The 15,235-nt window shown below is 38.4% G+C and overlaps 1 protein-coding gene across 3 annotated transcripts; it reads right to left on the bottom strand.

The window, feature by feature from the left end:
- Positions 1-13,996: 13,996 nt before the first annotated feature.
- LOC124459830 lies at positions 13,997-15,031 on the bottom strand. 3 transcript variants are annotated; one of them, XM_047009557.1, is made up of 3 exons: positions 14,739-15,031; positions 14,480-14,628; positions 13,997-14,435 (listed from the first exon to the last, which is right to left on the bottom strand). In XM_047009557.1, exons 1-3 carry the CDS (start codon positions 14,781-14,783, stop codon positions 14,432-14,434), a joined length of 198 nt encoding a protein of 65 aa, XP_046865513.1. In that variant the 5' UTR covers positions 14,784-15,031; the 3' UTR covers positions 13,997-14,431. The 3 variants fall into 3 exon arrangements, 2 of the variants coding, with proteins under 2 accessions (XP_046865513.1, XP_046865512.1); XR_006953832.1 differs by having other exon boundaries at positions 13,997-14,662; XM_047009556.1 differs by having other exon boundaries at positions 13,997-14,628.
- Between the last annotated feature and the right edge of the window lie 204 nt (positions 15,032-15,235).

The raw sequence follows: 15,235 nt of genomic DNA, 5'->3' as shown, positions 1-15,235 counted from the left end.
AGCAGCTCGAATTTTAAATTTAACGAAGTATGATATTTGTATTCACGAGGAACAAATTTACAGAAAAGGTTTTAATTTAGAATTTAGAACAGGATTGACTTAAGAAAAAGAAATGCTTAGATTCATCCGTTAGTGAATGCTAATACAGGTAATACATCAACAGCTATCAGAGCGTCACCTCCTTCGCGTGAAATGCGATCACGTCTGAATACAGAAAATTATATGGAAAAAACAGATGCATTACCAACGTCAGGTTTCAGCCACGTCTCCGTAATGGCTAAATGTTACGATTAAAAGAAAGACTATCTACATAGAGATTAAGAAGTTTGAATTTCAGTTGTAATATGCTCGATGTAGAATCCTTTGAGATGTAGTATATTTTGGAATTTAATAAATTAAGACACAAGCATATCTTGTCTTTTTGAGTATGGTTTATTCAATGATTCTTAATTCTATTACAATTGTTCTCTATAGCTAAAACCGCGTAGCTGCGCTGCTAGCAATGCAGGCAGAGGAGCGGTATGCTTATGTATAAACATATTTATGTATAAATGTATGAATGTATAAATGTATAATGTTTACATAAGAGTATGTATGTATATATGTCGCCGCAGCGAGAGAGTGAAGGTGTATCATATTGCATATTGGGCCTGAGTGGCCGCGCGTGTTATATTTGCCGACGCAGCAATTGTGCAGCACCATGCACTCATGGGTGGTTATGTTGCTTAAGAGGCAAATGTACTTCAATGTTGCGCACATAAATATTGTTACTAATTGATACAATATATTTGTAATGTTATTAAATGTTATTCTAGAACATGCTACAATATATTCTTATGCTGCAACTTATGCGACAGCTACAAAAGAGAGGGAGCGTGTCGGTACATACATACATATTGTTAGAGCGCTTGCATCAAAATGCTTGGTCAGCGTTCACACGCTGGCCTGGCTTTAGCTCATGTTACGCTTGTGCATACATTGCTTATGTGAATATATGTATTTTTTTTTTTTTTATTAATTTATTTAACAAAGAGAATGTAACCAAGTTAGAGAAAGATGGAAGAGTATAGTGGAAAGGTAGAAGTGCGAAAGGACATTGAAGAAATAGATGTTTTGCGTGCCAATTTAACGGGCGGGCCTCATGCCCCTCAAGCGTTTCGCTGCCTCTCCAAGCGGCGAAGAGCGTCCATAACTGCAAATGTGCAAATGTGCAGGCCGCGGACCATTTTCCTTGGCTAGCACACATAATGTTGACGGTGTTCTCGACCGTAGGTAGTTCTCCAAACGTTTCTTCGAGCTCATGGCGTTCACTCTGGAATTTCGGGCAGCAGAAAAGCACATGCTCGGCGTCCTCCACTACGACGTTTTCGCATAGCATTCATTCTGGGCTGATTTCGTGCCCAAATCGTTGTAGGTATGAGTTGAAACACCCATGGCCACTTAACAATTGGGTTAACTCGAACGTTACTTCGCTGTGACTTCTCGAGAGCCAGGGCTCCAGATTCGGGATCAGCCTAAACGTCCATCTGCCTTTGGTTGACGATGTCCATCTTGCTTGCCAGTCTTCTAAGCTCGCTCTTCTGGCTGCTCTTTTTGCCTCTTGTTTTGCCAGTGGCGTCCATTCGCTAGTTTGCCTTCTATTATAGATGAACTGGGACTCCTTCGCCAAAAGATCGATAGGTGTTAGTCCAGCTATGACTAGCGCAGCCTCGTCGGACATTGTTCGGAAGCCTCGACACATTCGTAAGGCTCCCAGTCTGTACGTTGATTCGAGCCCTTGGCGATATTATTTCTGCCGCATAGCCGTTGCCCAAATAGGAGCTCCGTAGAGCATTATCGATCTCACCACATTTACCAATAGTACACCTTGCCGTTGGCTTGGGCCTCTGGAGTTGAGCAAAAACCGCGTAATGCAGCGACCTATTTCTGCAGCTTTTGTATTTGCGTGCTCCAGGTGTTCCTTGAAGCTAAGGCGTGTGTCTACTAAGATGCCTAAATAGCGTATTGCCCTGGATGACGTTATTTTGCATGTACAGCTGCGAACTTAAAAATAGCACCACTTGCTGAGGTTATATGTTCAAAGGCTTCTTGGCTTCAATTTAAGGCTCAAGGAACATGTGAATACGTTTTTGAATGTTTCAATATTTACTACTAATGGAAGCAAAAAAAAATTTGAATAATATCCAACGTATTCAAAGTTTTTCAGGGATTTTCTTCAAATACTCAAAAAATACCCGAAACTAAAAATAGCTAGCAGGTAGACAACTTTAAGCACCCTTGGTGCAGTTTTTGGCGTTTTTGTTTTGATTCGTTTTACACAGCACCGCTATACACAGCGAAAGCGCACAAAATTTAGTCTTCCGAGACATTCACAATAAGACTGACATAAATGTTAGCGACTTTAATATGCCATTTTACCCTTTGGGTATAAAAAGTAAAAAGTATATAACAGTAGCTGAGATCGATGTCATGAGCCTTACGTTTCTCTGAGCTTAAGCTCTTTACAGTTTATGCACAGTCCAATGTTGTTGGAACATTCTCACGCTCCATTCTTCCCAATCATCTTACCACAAATCCGCTTGTGGTTGCGTGTGGTTTGAATCAAACATGTTGTGTCAGATCGGATGTTGCGTGTTCTAATTGCAGCAACATGTTGCTAATGATCGCGTAGGATAACATGTTTTTAGTGGTGGTTTGTGTCTGTGCTCACGCATGTGGTTTGTAACTTTGCTTATGTTGTCATTGCTACATTTTGTGTATTTTCTAATGTACATATATGTTGTTTGTTTCATGTGTAGAACATTAATTAATATGTTCCTCACAAGGACTTTACGATTTTCGCGTTAGACAAAATGAAGACATGCTGGAAACTTCTTATTGACCAACTTATTGCATCGCTGCAATACTTGGTATCGCGGCAACTGTAGTTAAGAAGTGTTATATTGATGATTATTTTGATGAAAATCAGCCACCAATTACAAATATTCAAATATTAATTAAAATTACTCACAAAAACCTTTACGCAATAAAAAAAATGCATTTCTTTTGAAAAAATACGGGTTTTATTCAAAGCCTTGGAAATATATTTTGACTTTCACCTTTGACCATTTTTAAACAAAAGTGTACCACTGGAGTGCCTTGAGCAATAAAAATGATTTGTTTTTTAGCGAAAACTTGGAACTTATGCGATCTTAAAATTATTTATTTTCGTATTCTGTGCGCTATGAATCAAGGATTGGTATACGATTTTTTATAATCACATCCAGAAGAAATATTTGGTGTTTTGTTAATATCTTTTAAATAAAAACTATTTTTAGATATTTGCCTAATAAATAGCCAGGTTGAAAAATTCTAAATAAAAGCAGAAAAAACTGTTCACAGTAAGGCAACAAAGTTTTGCTAATAATAACTTTTGTATGAGTTCGAATCTTCGAAAACTGTTTAAAGTGAATTTTTCCTTAATTTATATGAATCGAATAACGTACTTTTCTACTACTAGCGGACCTACGCCCGATGAGGTGAAACAGCCCCAGAACATAATCGAAGCAACACCATGTTTAACAGTCTTCTTCGTGTATTTGGGGTCCATTAGTTGTTGGGACGACGTCCTACACATGGTTTACCATCACTCCCAAAGACATTAAACATGGATTCGTCGCTCCAACCAATCATGGTCCAAAAATAGGGACCTTTTTGAATATGCTCTGTGGCGAATTCAAGGGTCTTTTTAACATTTTTAATTGACAGCAATGGTTTTTTCTGGGATATGCGTCCATATAGCCCACACTCATTTAGTCCTTTTCTTATGATCTGAGATGACACATTCAAGCCATTATCTGCCACCATTTGACCTCTGATTTGCGCCGAAGTCAAGAAAGCATCGGCTTAACTGATTTTGGCAATTAGTCTATCGTCGTTTAAAGTGGTTTTTCTGGGCTTTTCACATGGAATATTTTCCCAGGTTGCATGTTTCTTATAAAATGCAATGCCATTTCTGACTTTCCCACCCGAAAAATGTAAAGCCTTACAAATTTGTAGAATACTTGTGTTTTTTTCATAATATTCCCATATTAGCTTCCTTTCGGGCGGATTTGTATTTTTATTTTTAGCCATAGCGGTCAAATTGTTTTGGGAAACGTTTTTAGTATTCAATGTTTTAGTGTAGAAAACAAATAACACAACTTTCGCTGAAAAAAACACATGTTTCACGATTTTAGCTCATGGTGGCTTAAGTATGTGAGCAGGGCGGAAACCTCTTTTTGACATTTAGTCAATTTTTTGGGAACCCTCGAATTCCTACTGATCATTTTTTTCTGTGATCAGCTGCCTCAATAATATTGTTACAAAATGTAAAAATTTCAGGGCGAAATAAATATGTTTAAAAAAGTTATGAAGGAAACAGTTTATGGTAGTGGCTTAAGTCTATGAGCACCACTGTATATATTTCGATAATGAGCTTGCGGAAAAGTCAATGCAGAAACAACTCGCACCCATTTGAATGACGATAAAACAAGTTCTAGACTATTGCAAAATCCAAGGCAACGTGTTTGGTATCCTGCCAATGATGAAGACATGAAAAACCCAGCTTAGTCAAGCATCTGCCAGAGCAACAACAAGCGTCGGTAACAACCGTGAACACATTTTCTTTGTATACTTTAATACCCAAAAACTTCGGTCTGCATTGGAAAACCGCAGCTTACGTTTGCGGCATTCAGAGAAATTTGCATAATTCATGGGATCAAGCATATCACAACAGCCTCGTTCCACCCAGCCTCTAATGGATTGGCTTTTGGTACGTTCCTGAAATTCTTCAGCCAGCTTTATGTTCAACACCACAACGACAAGAAGATCAGCCAATAACGCGCCATAATCTTCTGGATATTCCCCAGGAAACACTTCCTAATTCGTGTGAAAACCATCGCGGCGCCATTCTGGGATACCTGTTCGGTAACCTAAAAGGGCTCGCCGGTTAGGACACAAGCTTTACAAAAGAGAATTTCCGTTAATGATATAATGTGGGATATGGGATATTGTTTATAAATAATTTGGCTGCATTAAATTTGTATTCGGTTAGAGTGCAATTATTTAGTTAACAATGAATACGACTGTTCTATGACGCTGTCAAAATGTAATTGATTTGAAGCTGAGAAATGTGTTTTCTTCATGACTGTCTCATATATGAATATATATTCATCCGTTTCTTCAACTTATTCCAATTGCGAATAAAGGAGGTGCAATCGTTGCGTTCACAAAACGTTAAAAAACAATAGAAAATATACAGGGTGCCTCGCTCATTTAAACTTCCCATATCAGGAAATATACCAAATCGACAGCAAGCCCTTTTGCTTTACAAAAGTGATTTTTTTTCATCGTAATTTTGGGACTAGTGATTCCATGGTTTTTCTCGAATACCTATTGTTTTCGAGATATTGAAAAAACAAAATTAAATTCAAAATATTTGTTTTGAGATTAACATAGATGATATTAAGCTCAAATTTCTCTATCCAATCTTATTGTATAATTCGGATCTTGAATTTTTTTGCCTTATCAGTTAGTTCTACTTTTTATTCCAAAAATGAAAAATTTCTGGTTACAGTATGTTCAACATTTTTTTCAGCCAAAAATAATGAACAAATCCCGACTACACAGATAATTCGAACCATGATGAGTCAACCATTTTTTTCACCAGTGTCGTCCACGGTATCATTTGCAAAAGTACCTGATGAACCTATAGCACTATTAAAGGTAAGAGACTAAATCCATTTTATGTATTTGTATATACTCATAAGAAACCATATATTTGGAACAGGACCTATCAGATGCTCAATACAGTAAAGCGAAAGCTTGTAGAAGAAAACAGAGCTTTCCTACAAAAACAGATTGCTGCGAAACGACAACTTCAAAGATTACAGATAGGTGTCAACGAAAAGAATGCACATCTAATATTATGTTAGATACACTTAAAGATAAAAAGGTAGGTAATACGTATTTGACACCGGTCAACCTTTCTCATTTAAATGTCCGGATTTCAGAACTTGAAAAGTAACCTTTTCAATACATTATCTGGTCCCCAAAAGGACATGTCTTGTTCTAATTGTGGAACTCTTACTACAACAATATGGAGACGGAGTGTTAGAGGCGAAATGGTATGTAATGCTTGTGGTCTGTATTTCAAACTTCATGGTGTAAATAGACCACATTCAATGAGACGTGATACAATACATACCAGGCGGCGGCGACCCAAAGAATGCGAGAGAAATAAAAAAAGTAAGTTTTCACGTTTGAATGACATGAAACACCAACAATAGTTTTATGAACTTTACAATAATAATGAAGTAAGTCGTCTCGCCGACTTAGGTATACCATATACCAGTAAAGTAAAACAAATATTTTAAATATTTATTAACAAATGCATTTACGTATTTTTAAAAAATTCTGTTCACATGCTTTTTACAAGCATACTTTAGTATTTCGCTTGCTCAATCATACGAGCACCCAAGCGCCACCACCAGCCAAAGTCCAACTCCATCCTTATGGAAAAACGTTTATATGCATAACTTGACTATTTTTAGTCCGATTTTGATCAAACTTTGTATTTTGCTGGATATTAGAGTGGCAAATTTGATTGCACAAGTCAAAATTACGGGAGATATTTGAGTTTTTCCAAATTACGGGGGCGGAAAGGGGCGTGGCAAAATCTTCAGACGTACAAAATGTGCGCATTTACTAAGCAAATACACATGTTAAATTCGAGAACAACAGAATTGTAGATCCACTGAGCCAACGACTAGGTATCAACATAAACGTTTATCAAGTATACAAGGAAGTAAAAAAATTGCGAGAGCAAGGTATTGCACGTCCAATGGCACCCACTCAAGACACATCGGTGTTTACAAATACAACACCGCATAGTTTCTCATCCAGCCATACCCAACCTGAAACTACGTATGCTGTAGTTGTAAAGAATACGGTTTCAGCAAGTATCCCTACAGCTCAACTCCGCTTTACCATCATCACATCAGGATGCCAAGAACGTTGCTTACCTTGAGCTAATCATAAAACTCCTTCAGGCCCAAATGGAACAAATTACAACAATGATGCAAACAATCTTAACATCATTATGCAAATAGGTCTTAAAATAAAAATCTGGTTGGGGGATTACTTATACCTTAAAAGAAACAATGTTGACAATATGTTTATATCGGAAACCCATCTCACAGAACAGTAATTTTTTTAAATAAGTGGATACGATATTTTTCGTGTCAATCGGTAAAGCAAGAACCGGTTCTGGTATTCTAATCAAGTCCAGGCTTCAGTACACCAAAAACACTCCTCCATTATTTGTGGCTGCAAGCGTCCACAGCACACATTGCCACCTCCATCGGCAATATTAACATTGTCTCTTGTTATGTCCCTTCTATACATATAGTCAACACACAGATGTATTCACCAGCAATCACCAGAGGAATCACTGTTAGTGACGTCTACACAGACCTTGATTGAGACTCGGCTTACAGTGCGGTAAAGATCTGGGAAAACAATCAGTAGAGACGATGATGGGCACCACCAGGTTATTCAGAAAAAACTCCAACTTCCACAATAGTAGACATGACATCGACGAGACTGTGGAGAAGTTACCGCGTGACAACTGTGAAGCCGCTTGTGCCTGTACTCCACCAAGAAAAAGCACTCAACGTATAGCAAGACAGTGGGACATGTTGGCCTGTTCTGACGAGGACACCAACACCCGATGGGACAAGAGATCCAGCCAGGAGAAGGCGAAGGAGTTCGCGACGCACCTGGCGAAAACGTTCACCCCATTCAGCATATGTTGAAGCGAAGAAGGAGTTGCCACTTTGTCCTTTCTTGAAGCCCGTACCAAAACGCTTTTCCCATTAGCCGAGTCACGCTTGAGGAGGTCAGATCAGAGATCAACTGCCTAAGGACGAACAAAAACCCTGGCTACGACGGCATTGATGCATTCACCGTCAAGTTTCTACCATCTAACCCAGCTACTCGCCAATTCATTTACCAGAATCTTTGATCTTTGTCACTTTCCAACACAATGGAAGTGCGCATAGATTAATGCGACTCCAAAACCTTGAAAACCGGAGCATGACCTCGCCTCGTTTCGTCCAATTAGTTTGTTTGCAATTCTCTCTAAAATGTTCGAAAGAATATTTCTAGCTGGAATGTTATGCCTATTGAAGGAAGGCAACCTAATTCCAGAACATCAATTTGGTTTATGACGGCACCCCAGAGCAATGTCACCGCATCGTGAACAAGGTGCTCTGATCCTCCGAAAAAAAGCTGTACACCTCGGCAGTCTTCCAGGACGTCGAGCAGGCCTTCGACCAAGTTTAGCACGATGGACTTCTCCGCTCCGCATTACATGGTCTTAAAATCATACGCCGTTAGGCGTTTCTATGTCAGATGTGAGAGTCCCATTCTTTACACCGCAGACCTGCCTGTGCTGCAGCATGAACAGATACTGTTTGCCTTATGCAGACGACAGTGCCTTTGTTGCTTAATGCTATCCGAATCATCTCAACCTCAAGTACCTAGGCCTTACCCTTGACAGGCGTTTAACCTGAAAAGCTCAAATGAAAGTCAAGAGAACTCAGCGAAACTTAAAACTTTCCAAGATGCAGTGGTTACTCGGCAGGAGATCTGAGCTCAGCAGAAAATGCTGCTCTACAAGGCCAATCTGAAGCCTGTATGGACATAAGGCATACATATGTCCAGAACATTGAAATTTGGAAGCGATTCCAGAACAAGCTTCTAAACAGAATTGTCGAAGCGCCCCTCCACAGATGCCTTAAAATCCCGTCGGTTGAATGCGAGATCCGGAGGTATAATGTCTGAAAAGAAGTCACCAACTTGACCTGCCATTTATTCCACCCACATTTCATGCTTCCCTTCGACAATATTGTCTTATTGTCCATTGGGAATATATCGCAAATAAAGAAAAAGAATAATAATATAAAAACCAGAGGGCCGGGGCCAACTTCGGCCGTGTCGAAGTTTGTATACCCTTGCAACTATATACGGTCTGTAAAAGTTATGCATTGTTGCCGAAATTGATGTTTTCTTTACACATACCAAATTTTTTTTAACTTTAATTGTAGTTAAAAAAATAAAATAATTGGATTGCTGCTAGTTTCTGTGACATTTATTGAACAGTAAAATTTTTGTCCCACAAAGGTTTCACATACTCAGCCTCCCCACCACGACAAGGTCACAATCCCCGAGGAGGTATATCTACAATATCTTACACACTAAAATATTTCTATAATTAAATTAATTTATTTATTGTTTACAACCTATATTTTAAAAATATTGCATCATGATGGCTATACGGCAAAGCAAAAGTCATACTTATAGCCTCTGGTAAATTGCTGCTAGTTTCCCAAAGCCAATCGATTTTGAATGTTTGGTTGTTGGTACATTCAAAATAGAAACAAAAACCCTATCATTAAGACGGGCTTTTCCTACTGATCTGTTATAGAAAACCGGGAAATATTGAAATCCCCTACTATACTACCACATTATAAATTGCTCGAAGAGCTCGAACTTTATCCACATATTTCATAATTTCATTACGAAATCTTGTTATAGCGAATTGTGAATTCCTATAAACGTACGTGAAGGCAATCGACTGATAAACCTGTCTCGGATTTGTTTTAAGACTCAAAAAGAAATTCTACATTTTGCAAAATACTAAGTTTTGCAAAAACAAGAATTCCATTCTTTGAAATACCATCAGCTCGATTGCCATCAATTCTTAATGACGCCGAAATCTTTACGAGGATACTCTTTAGTTTGAAGAGTTCAAGTTTCGACTAAGCATAAGAATTCTGCTGAGCAAATAATTGGTCGTTGATTATGTCTTCGAAGTGTGCCCGAAGAGATTCGACATTGTGCATTGTACATTGTGACAGATTTATAAAACGGCTTATGAAGCATTCATGTATGCAAAGCCTTTTCTCCTCGAAGCTTTGCAAGCTTTGTTTAAACATTTTTAGCTCCAAATCTAGTTGCAGCATTAAAGTCACTGATTAGGAAAAGGCCCGATGCGCTAGTTGCCCTACTACAGCCAACGTAAAGCGAAGCTTGTCTAATGTTTCTTTGTAGATGCACTGCATTTTTGCTATATGTGGCAAGGCGGTAATGGCCTCAGCAGGGACAACTGGAAATTGGTTCCTATCGATTGAGGCATGCTCTGATCGTCCACATTGAAAAACCCGAGATACTTTTTGGATTGGAGTGGACACTCAGGTTCAGGAATATTTCGAATTTTTTATCTTGCGAATGTACCAACCGATGTTTCCGTAAACTTTATCCATAAAACTTTTATAGCTACTGAGCCATTTCTACTGCTTTGATCAATCTGCATCAATTGCCCAGTCGCACCATTTACAAGTCCGTCACTTGTATCGACATTTACAGTAACCATGTACTTTGCCTGTGCTTTTAAATGCAAGGAGTAGACATATTTGTCGCTTTAATAGTATCCATTGCAGTTGAAACAAATTCCTCTGTATTTATTTGGGCAAGTTTCCTTGTATTAAATTTACTGACTTCATCGTTTAAGCAGAATAAATGTGTGGCATCGGAGGAAACATCACTTGAGATGACAACTCTTTGTTTAAAGAGCTCAATGTCCGATTCTGTCGTATTGGCTGGGGACATATTATTTAATGCAACAGCAAACAGCAATCACCGCAATCATCAACGCAATGCATAGTCAGTCTGGCAAGGAAATTTCACTCAAGGACATATGCAAGCCCAAAATATTATATGCAGCTTCCTGTGCTGATCTTGTTGTGCCATTAATGAATCTGTTACCGAGATGTTGCAGCTTTCTTTTAACAGAGATATTTCCGTGACATGGCTTCACGAAGCAATTGAGAGACGGCCCTGTTTGATTTGTTTATGTAGTTTATTATGTAACTACAACAGGCATAGGCGTCTAGAATAAACTGAATATCCATGTTTGCACGGTGTAGCCCCAAAATATCTCTATTATAAGCATTGGGAACCTTTTGGAATATCTTCGGAGGAGATGCGGCTTTTTCAAACTCGATCTTAAAGTATAGGTAGTATCAAGGTCGGACAACAAGTTCTCAAAATTATTAAATCTAATAGCTTCTTCCTCTGTGCTGATCTTTAGGTATTCTTTAATTTTTTTGAAAAGTTTTTTTTTTTTATATAATGATCAATATTCGCCTCTTCATCTTCTAATGGAAACAATATTTCAGCTTGAGGCATTGGCGGATAAGGCATATTAAACCGACAAAACTCTTGACCCCGAAGTTCCCACATAATGTGCTGTGCGCTGAAAACTTCTTGTAGCTCAGGATCACCTCGATTAGTGCTGATAAATCTATCGATAAAATTCACCATATGTTCAATATTGGTGGAATCACCATTGTTTGACTTTGGAGCTCCAGTAAACCAGTACATGCCATGGGAGTGGGGTGGGAGTGACCCTCTATGTGGAACTCTATTCTCCAATGATAGTGCGACCGTTCAAATTCTCCAAATATGTCGGATTTGAATAGTTTCATCATTTCTCGCAGTCTATTATCAAAATATCTAGAACAGGTAACTGGGCCGGATCGAATTAACCGAGCCTTTTCAGAACTCGAAAGGCTTACCGCTTTCTCTTCACTAATAATATTGTTATCCAAAAGTTTTACAAGAATAACCAATAGCCAAAATGTAGGCAACCCAAATTGTCTAATCATGATCCAATGATCTGGAGGTGAACTCAAACCTTTAAGAATTTGATATCCATCGTCATTCTGAACCAAACTATCCACATATAAATCATCACGCATATTTGCTGCTGTTACATTTGGACCGGTTTTTTTCCTCAGACAAATGCATATCGAATTCTTAATTCGATCGCTTTTACATATAGAGAACTTTCGGGACTACAGCGCAACGACGATCGTAGTAGCGGATTGTGTAAAAACTTTAAGTACGGTTATCAGCAATGTCTAAGACTTGTCCATTACGTTTTAACTTCACTTGGACACTTAACTTTTTTGCTACTTCATTTTTAAGCTTAATTGCCAAATTTAGAGCGAGCAAAATAATAGTAGTGAAGGATCTTTCTTTGCTCTATTTTATGTGTTAAATGTTCGCGGTAGAAGATTCATCAAAGTATTCCAATTTGCAGACTTAAATGGGCCGCGGTACTCATATGCCTTTTGAGAAGAGGATTCAGATCAGAAACCTTATGGATGAGGCAAAACTTACATAAAAGTCTGCGAAATTTTTAAGTGCTCCCCAACTGCAGTTCAAAGTACATTAAAATTTAAAAAAATATGAGAAAGACGTGGCTGAAAGCTTAAAATCTCGCCCAAATTAGAAAAAAACCAGAGGGCCGGGGCTAACTTCGACCTCGTCAAAGTTTGTATACCCTTGCAACATTTTTGGTAACTCTTTCCTTACCTATAGCCATCAAAGTGGAAAAACGTTTAAGCTAAAAAGGCTAATGTTTCCGAAAGAACGGCCTACAATCTTAGCATAGGAAATAACGAAGATATTGATCAAAGTCACTGTTTTCCACTGATCGTTCCTATGGGATCTATATGATATAGTTACCCGATGTTTATCAAATTCGGCACAGTCATTAACAGATATATTAAACTAACAAATAATTAATTTGAAAGCAATCGCGAAAAAAGTAACGAAGTTATTGACAAAAGTCACTGTTTTCGACCGATCGTTCCTATGGGAGCTATATGATATAGTCACCCGATCTTGATCAAATTTGGCATAGTCGTTTATATGTGTAATTAACTAACCAATATTGAATTTAACGACAATAGCTCAGAAAATAACAAAGTTATTAAGAAAAGTCACTGTTCGTGACTTTGTCATTTGTATGGGAGCTATATGATATAGTGATCCGATCCGGCTGAATTCGAGATATACAACACCTGCAGTATATACAAGCCTACATGCAAAATTTCAAAATTTCTGTAGCTCTTACGGTCTAGGAGGAGTTTGCGTTGATCCAGACGGACGGACGGACGGACATGGCTATTTGAACTCATCTCGTCGTGCTGATCAAGAATATATATATTTTATATGGTCGGAGATGCTTCCTTCTATGCGTTGCACACTTTTGACCAAAATTAATATATGCTGTGTATGCTGTGGAGATCCAGGAAGAGCCTAAAGTGCCGGCCAGTGTTTAGACAGTGCGGTGAGAGTTACCTCAAAATAACTTGAACGCTCGCAGCCCTCGGAAAAATCCGCTTCTCCCACAGAAGACCATAAACGAATGGATTGAATGCTCAAAATTTTACATAAAATGGCCTGTGGAGAAATGGCGCAACATACTGTGGTCAGATGAGTCCAAAATTGTGATGTTTGGACAGAGGGGATCTAGGCTGTATATTCGTCGACAGAAAAACACGGAGTACCGTCCAAAGTACACCATCAAGACTATTAAACATGCCAGATGAAGTGTGTTGGTGTCAGGTTGTTTTTCCTAATACGGTGTTGGTCCTATATGCTGCATAGAAAGCATAATGTGTACGTTAAAATTATGGAGGAAGTAAAGGTACCACATGACGAAGAGAAAATATCACTTTGTTGGGTCTTTCAACAAGACAATAACCAGAAACACACAAGGAAAGTGGCAAAAGCTGGTATCGATAATGCTAGGGTAGATTTAATGAAGTGGCCCGCACAGTCGCCTGATCTGAGCCTGATTGAAAATTTGTAGTGCGACGTTAAGAAGGGAGTAGTGGCTGGCCAACCACTAACAGAGGTCCTTAGACTGCTATAGAGCGTACATGAAAGGCCTTAACAACAGAAAAGTGTCAGAAAATGATAGATACAATGCCGCGTCGCTGCGCAGACGTACGGGGGAACAATGTACATGCCACTAATTATTAATATGTTGATATTAACTTGGTCTTTATTTTAAAACTATTTCCCTGGAATAAACCCCTATACTATGATATTATGTGCTCTTTAAAATATGTGCTACTATTATTTTGCTCGCCTCAATTTGGAACTATTGACACCAAATCTTGATTATTTTCGAAATATCAAAATGGAGTGGTTTTTTTTTGTTTATTATATAATTAATAACAGACCGAATAATAAATTTGCATACCAAGAAGTCTCAGTCTTGCCTTTCTATGATATTTAAAAAATGGGTGAAGCCACTACTATTTTTTTGCTCGCAGCTGTATATAGTTTTGGCTTTGAAAGTCTGACCACATGAAATTGTAGAAATGGACAGTTCTTCTGCGTCTTCGTCCAATGTTAAGTCCACTGGACGGCGGCCTTCACCGGGAGCCAATGCAATACGACTGGTGATTGCGTTCTGCTCTAGTGCATTGTTGTCGAAAAAGTCTTTTTACCGCCCGGGTTTAGATTTTCGGCTTCATCTACATTTGGATTATCTAAAAGGGAATTATTTTGACCAAGAAGTTGATCGACAACTGACCTATCGGCTACGTCTGCAACATAAGGAACTTCCTCGGCATTGTTAAATCGAGGAAACCAGTCTTCAGACAAGGTAATACCATGTTTTCTCCACAGCTCAGTATTTACTGAAAACTGTACAGCATTGAAAATTTTGGCAGGATGATTGTTCTGTCATAAAATTGTGGTTATACTCTTAAATGGACTTGGATAGTATGGGTATTGTCAGATGTGCGTGGAAGGGCTGTAACAATATTGGGAACGGATATGGGAATATTTACCACAGAACCTCTGATGCCACATTGCCCCTCATAGCCTAGGGACATTATTCGCAAGAAAGGAATTATGCTGAATTATGCCGTTCTTTTTCTCTGGCTTCCTCCCGTTCTTCTTCTGTTCTGTGTTCTGGCTATACAACGATTTATTATTACAATTTTATTTACTATTACAAAAAAAAAAAAATAAGAAATAGACGTTTAGTATGGCAAATTGAAGTCTTTTGAAATAGTGCCGTCTCTTAGCCGGATTTAAATCACACTTTTCGCAACATGTCTTTTTAAAGATAAATGTTTACCTGAATGAACCCATTTACAAATAAAGTAAAACGCCTCGCCGACTTAGGTATACCATACCAGTAAAGCAAATATTTCAAATTTATTAAACAAATTCATTTTAGTATTTCGTTCACTCAAGCAAGCTAGCACCGGCCAACTCCGGCCTTATGGAAAAACGTTTATGCATAACTTGGACATCTTTTGTGTGCATTTCCACTTGGCAT

The sequence above is a fragment of the Drosophila willistoni genome (genome assembly GCF_018902025.1).
Source record: "Drosophila willistoni isolate 14030-0811.24 chromosome 2L unlocalized genomic scaffold, UCI_dwil_1.1 Seg168, whole genome shotgun sequence".
Classification (NCBI taxonomy): domain Eukaryota; kingdom Metazoa; phylum Arthropoda; class Insecta; order Diptera; family Drosophilidae; genus Drosophila; species Drosophila willistoni.
Note: the sequence above shows the minus strand (reverse complement) of the source record. Positions and strands in the feature narration are given on the sequence as shown.

Coding starts and splice junctions, on each gene's coding strand:
- LOC124459830 (XM_047009556.1), bottom strand. CDS start 14,783: ATGTCCCTAGGCTATGAGGGGCAATGTGGCATCAGAGGTTCTGTG. Junction 14,629..14,738: donor GTGGCATCAGAGGTTCTGTG/GTAAATATTCCC, acceptor ATTTTATGACAG/AACAATCATCCTGCCAAAAT.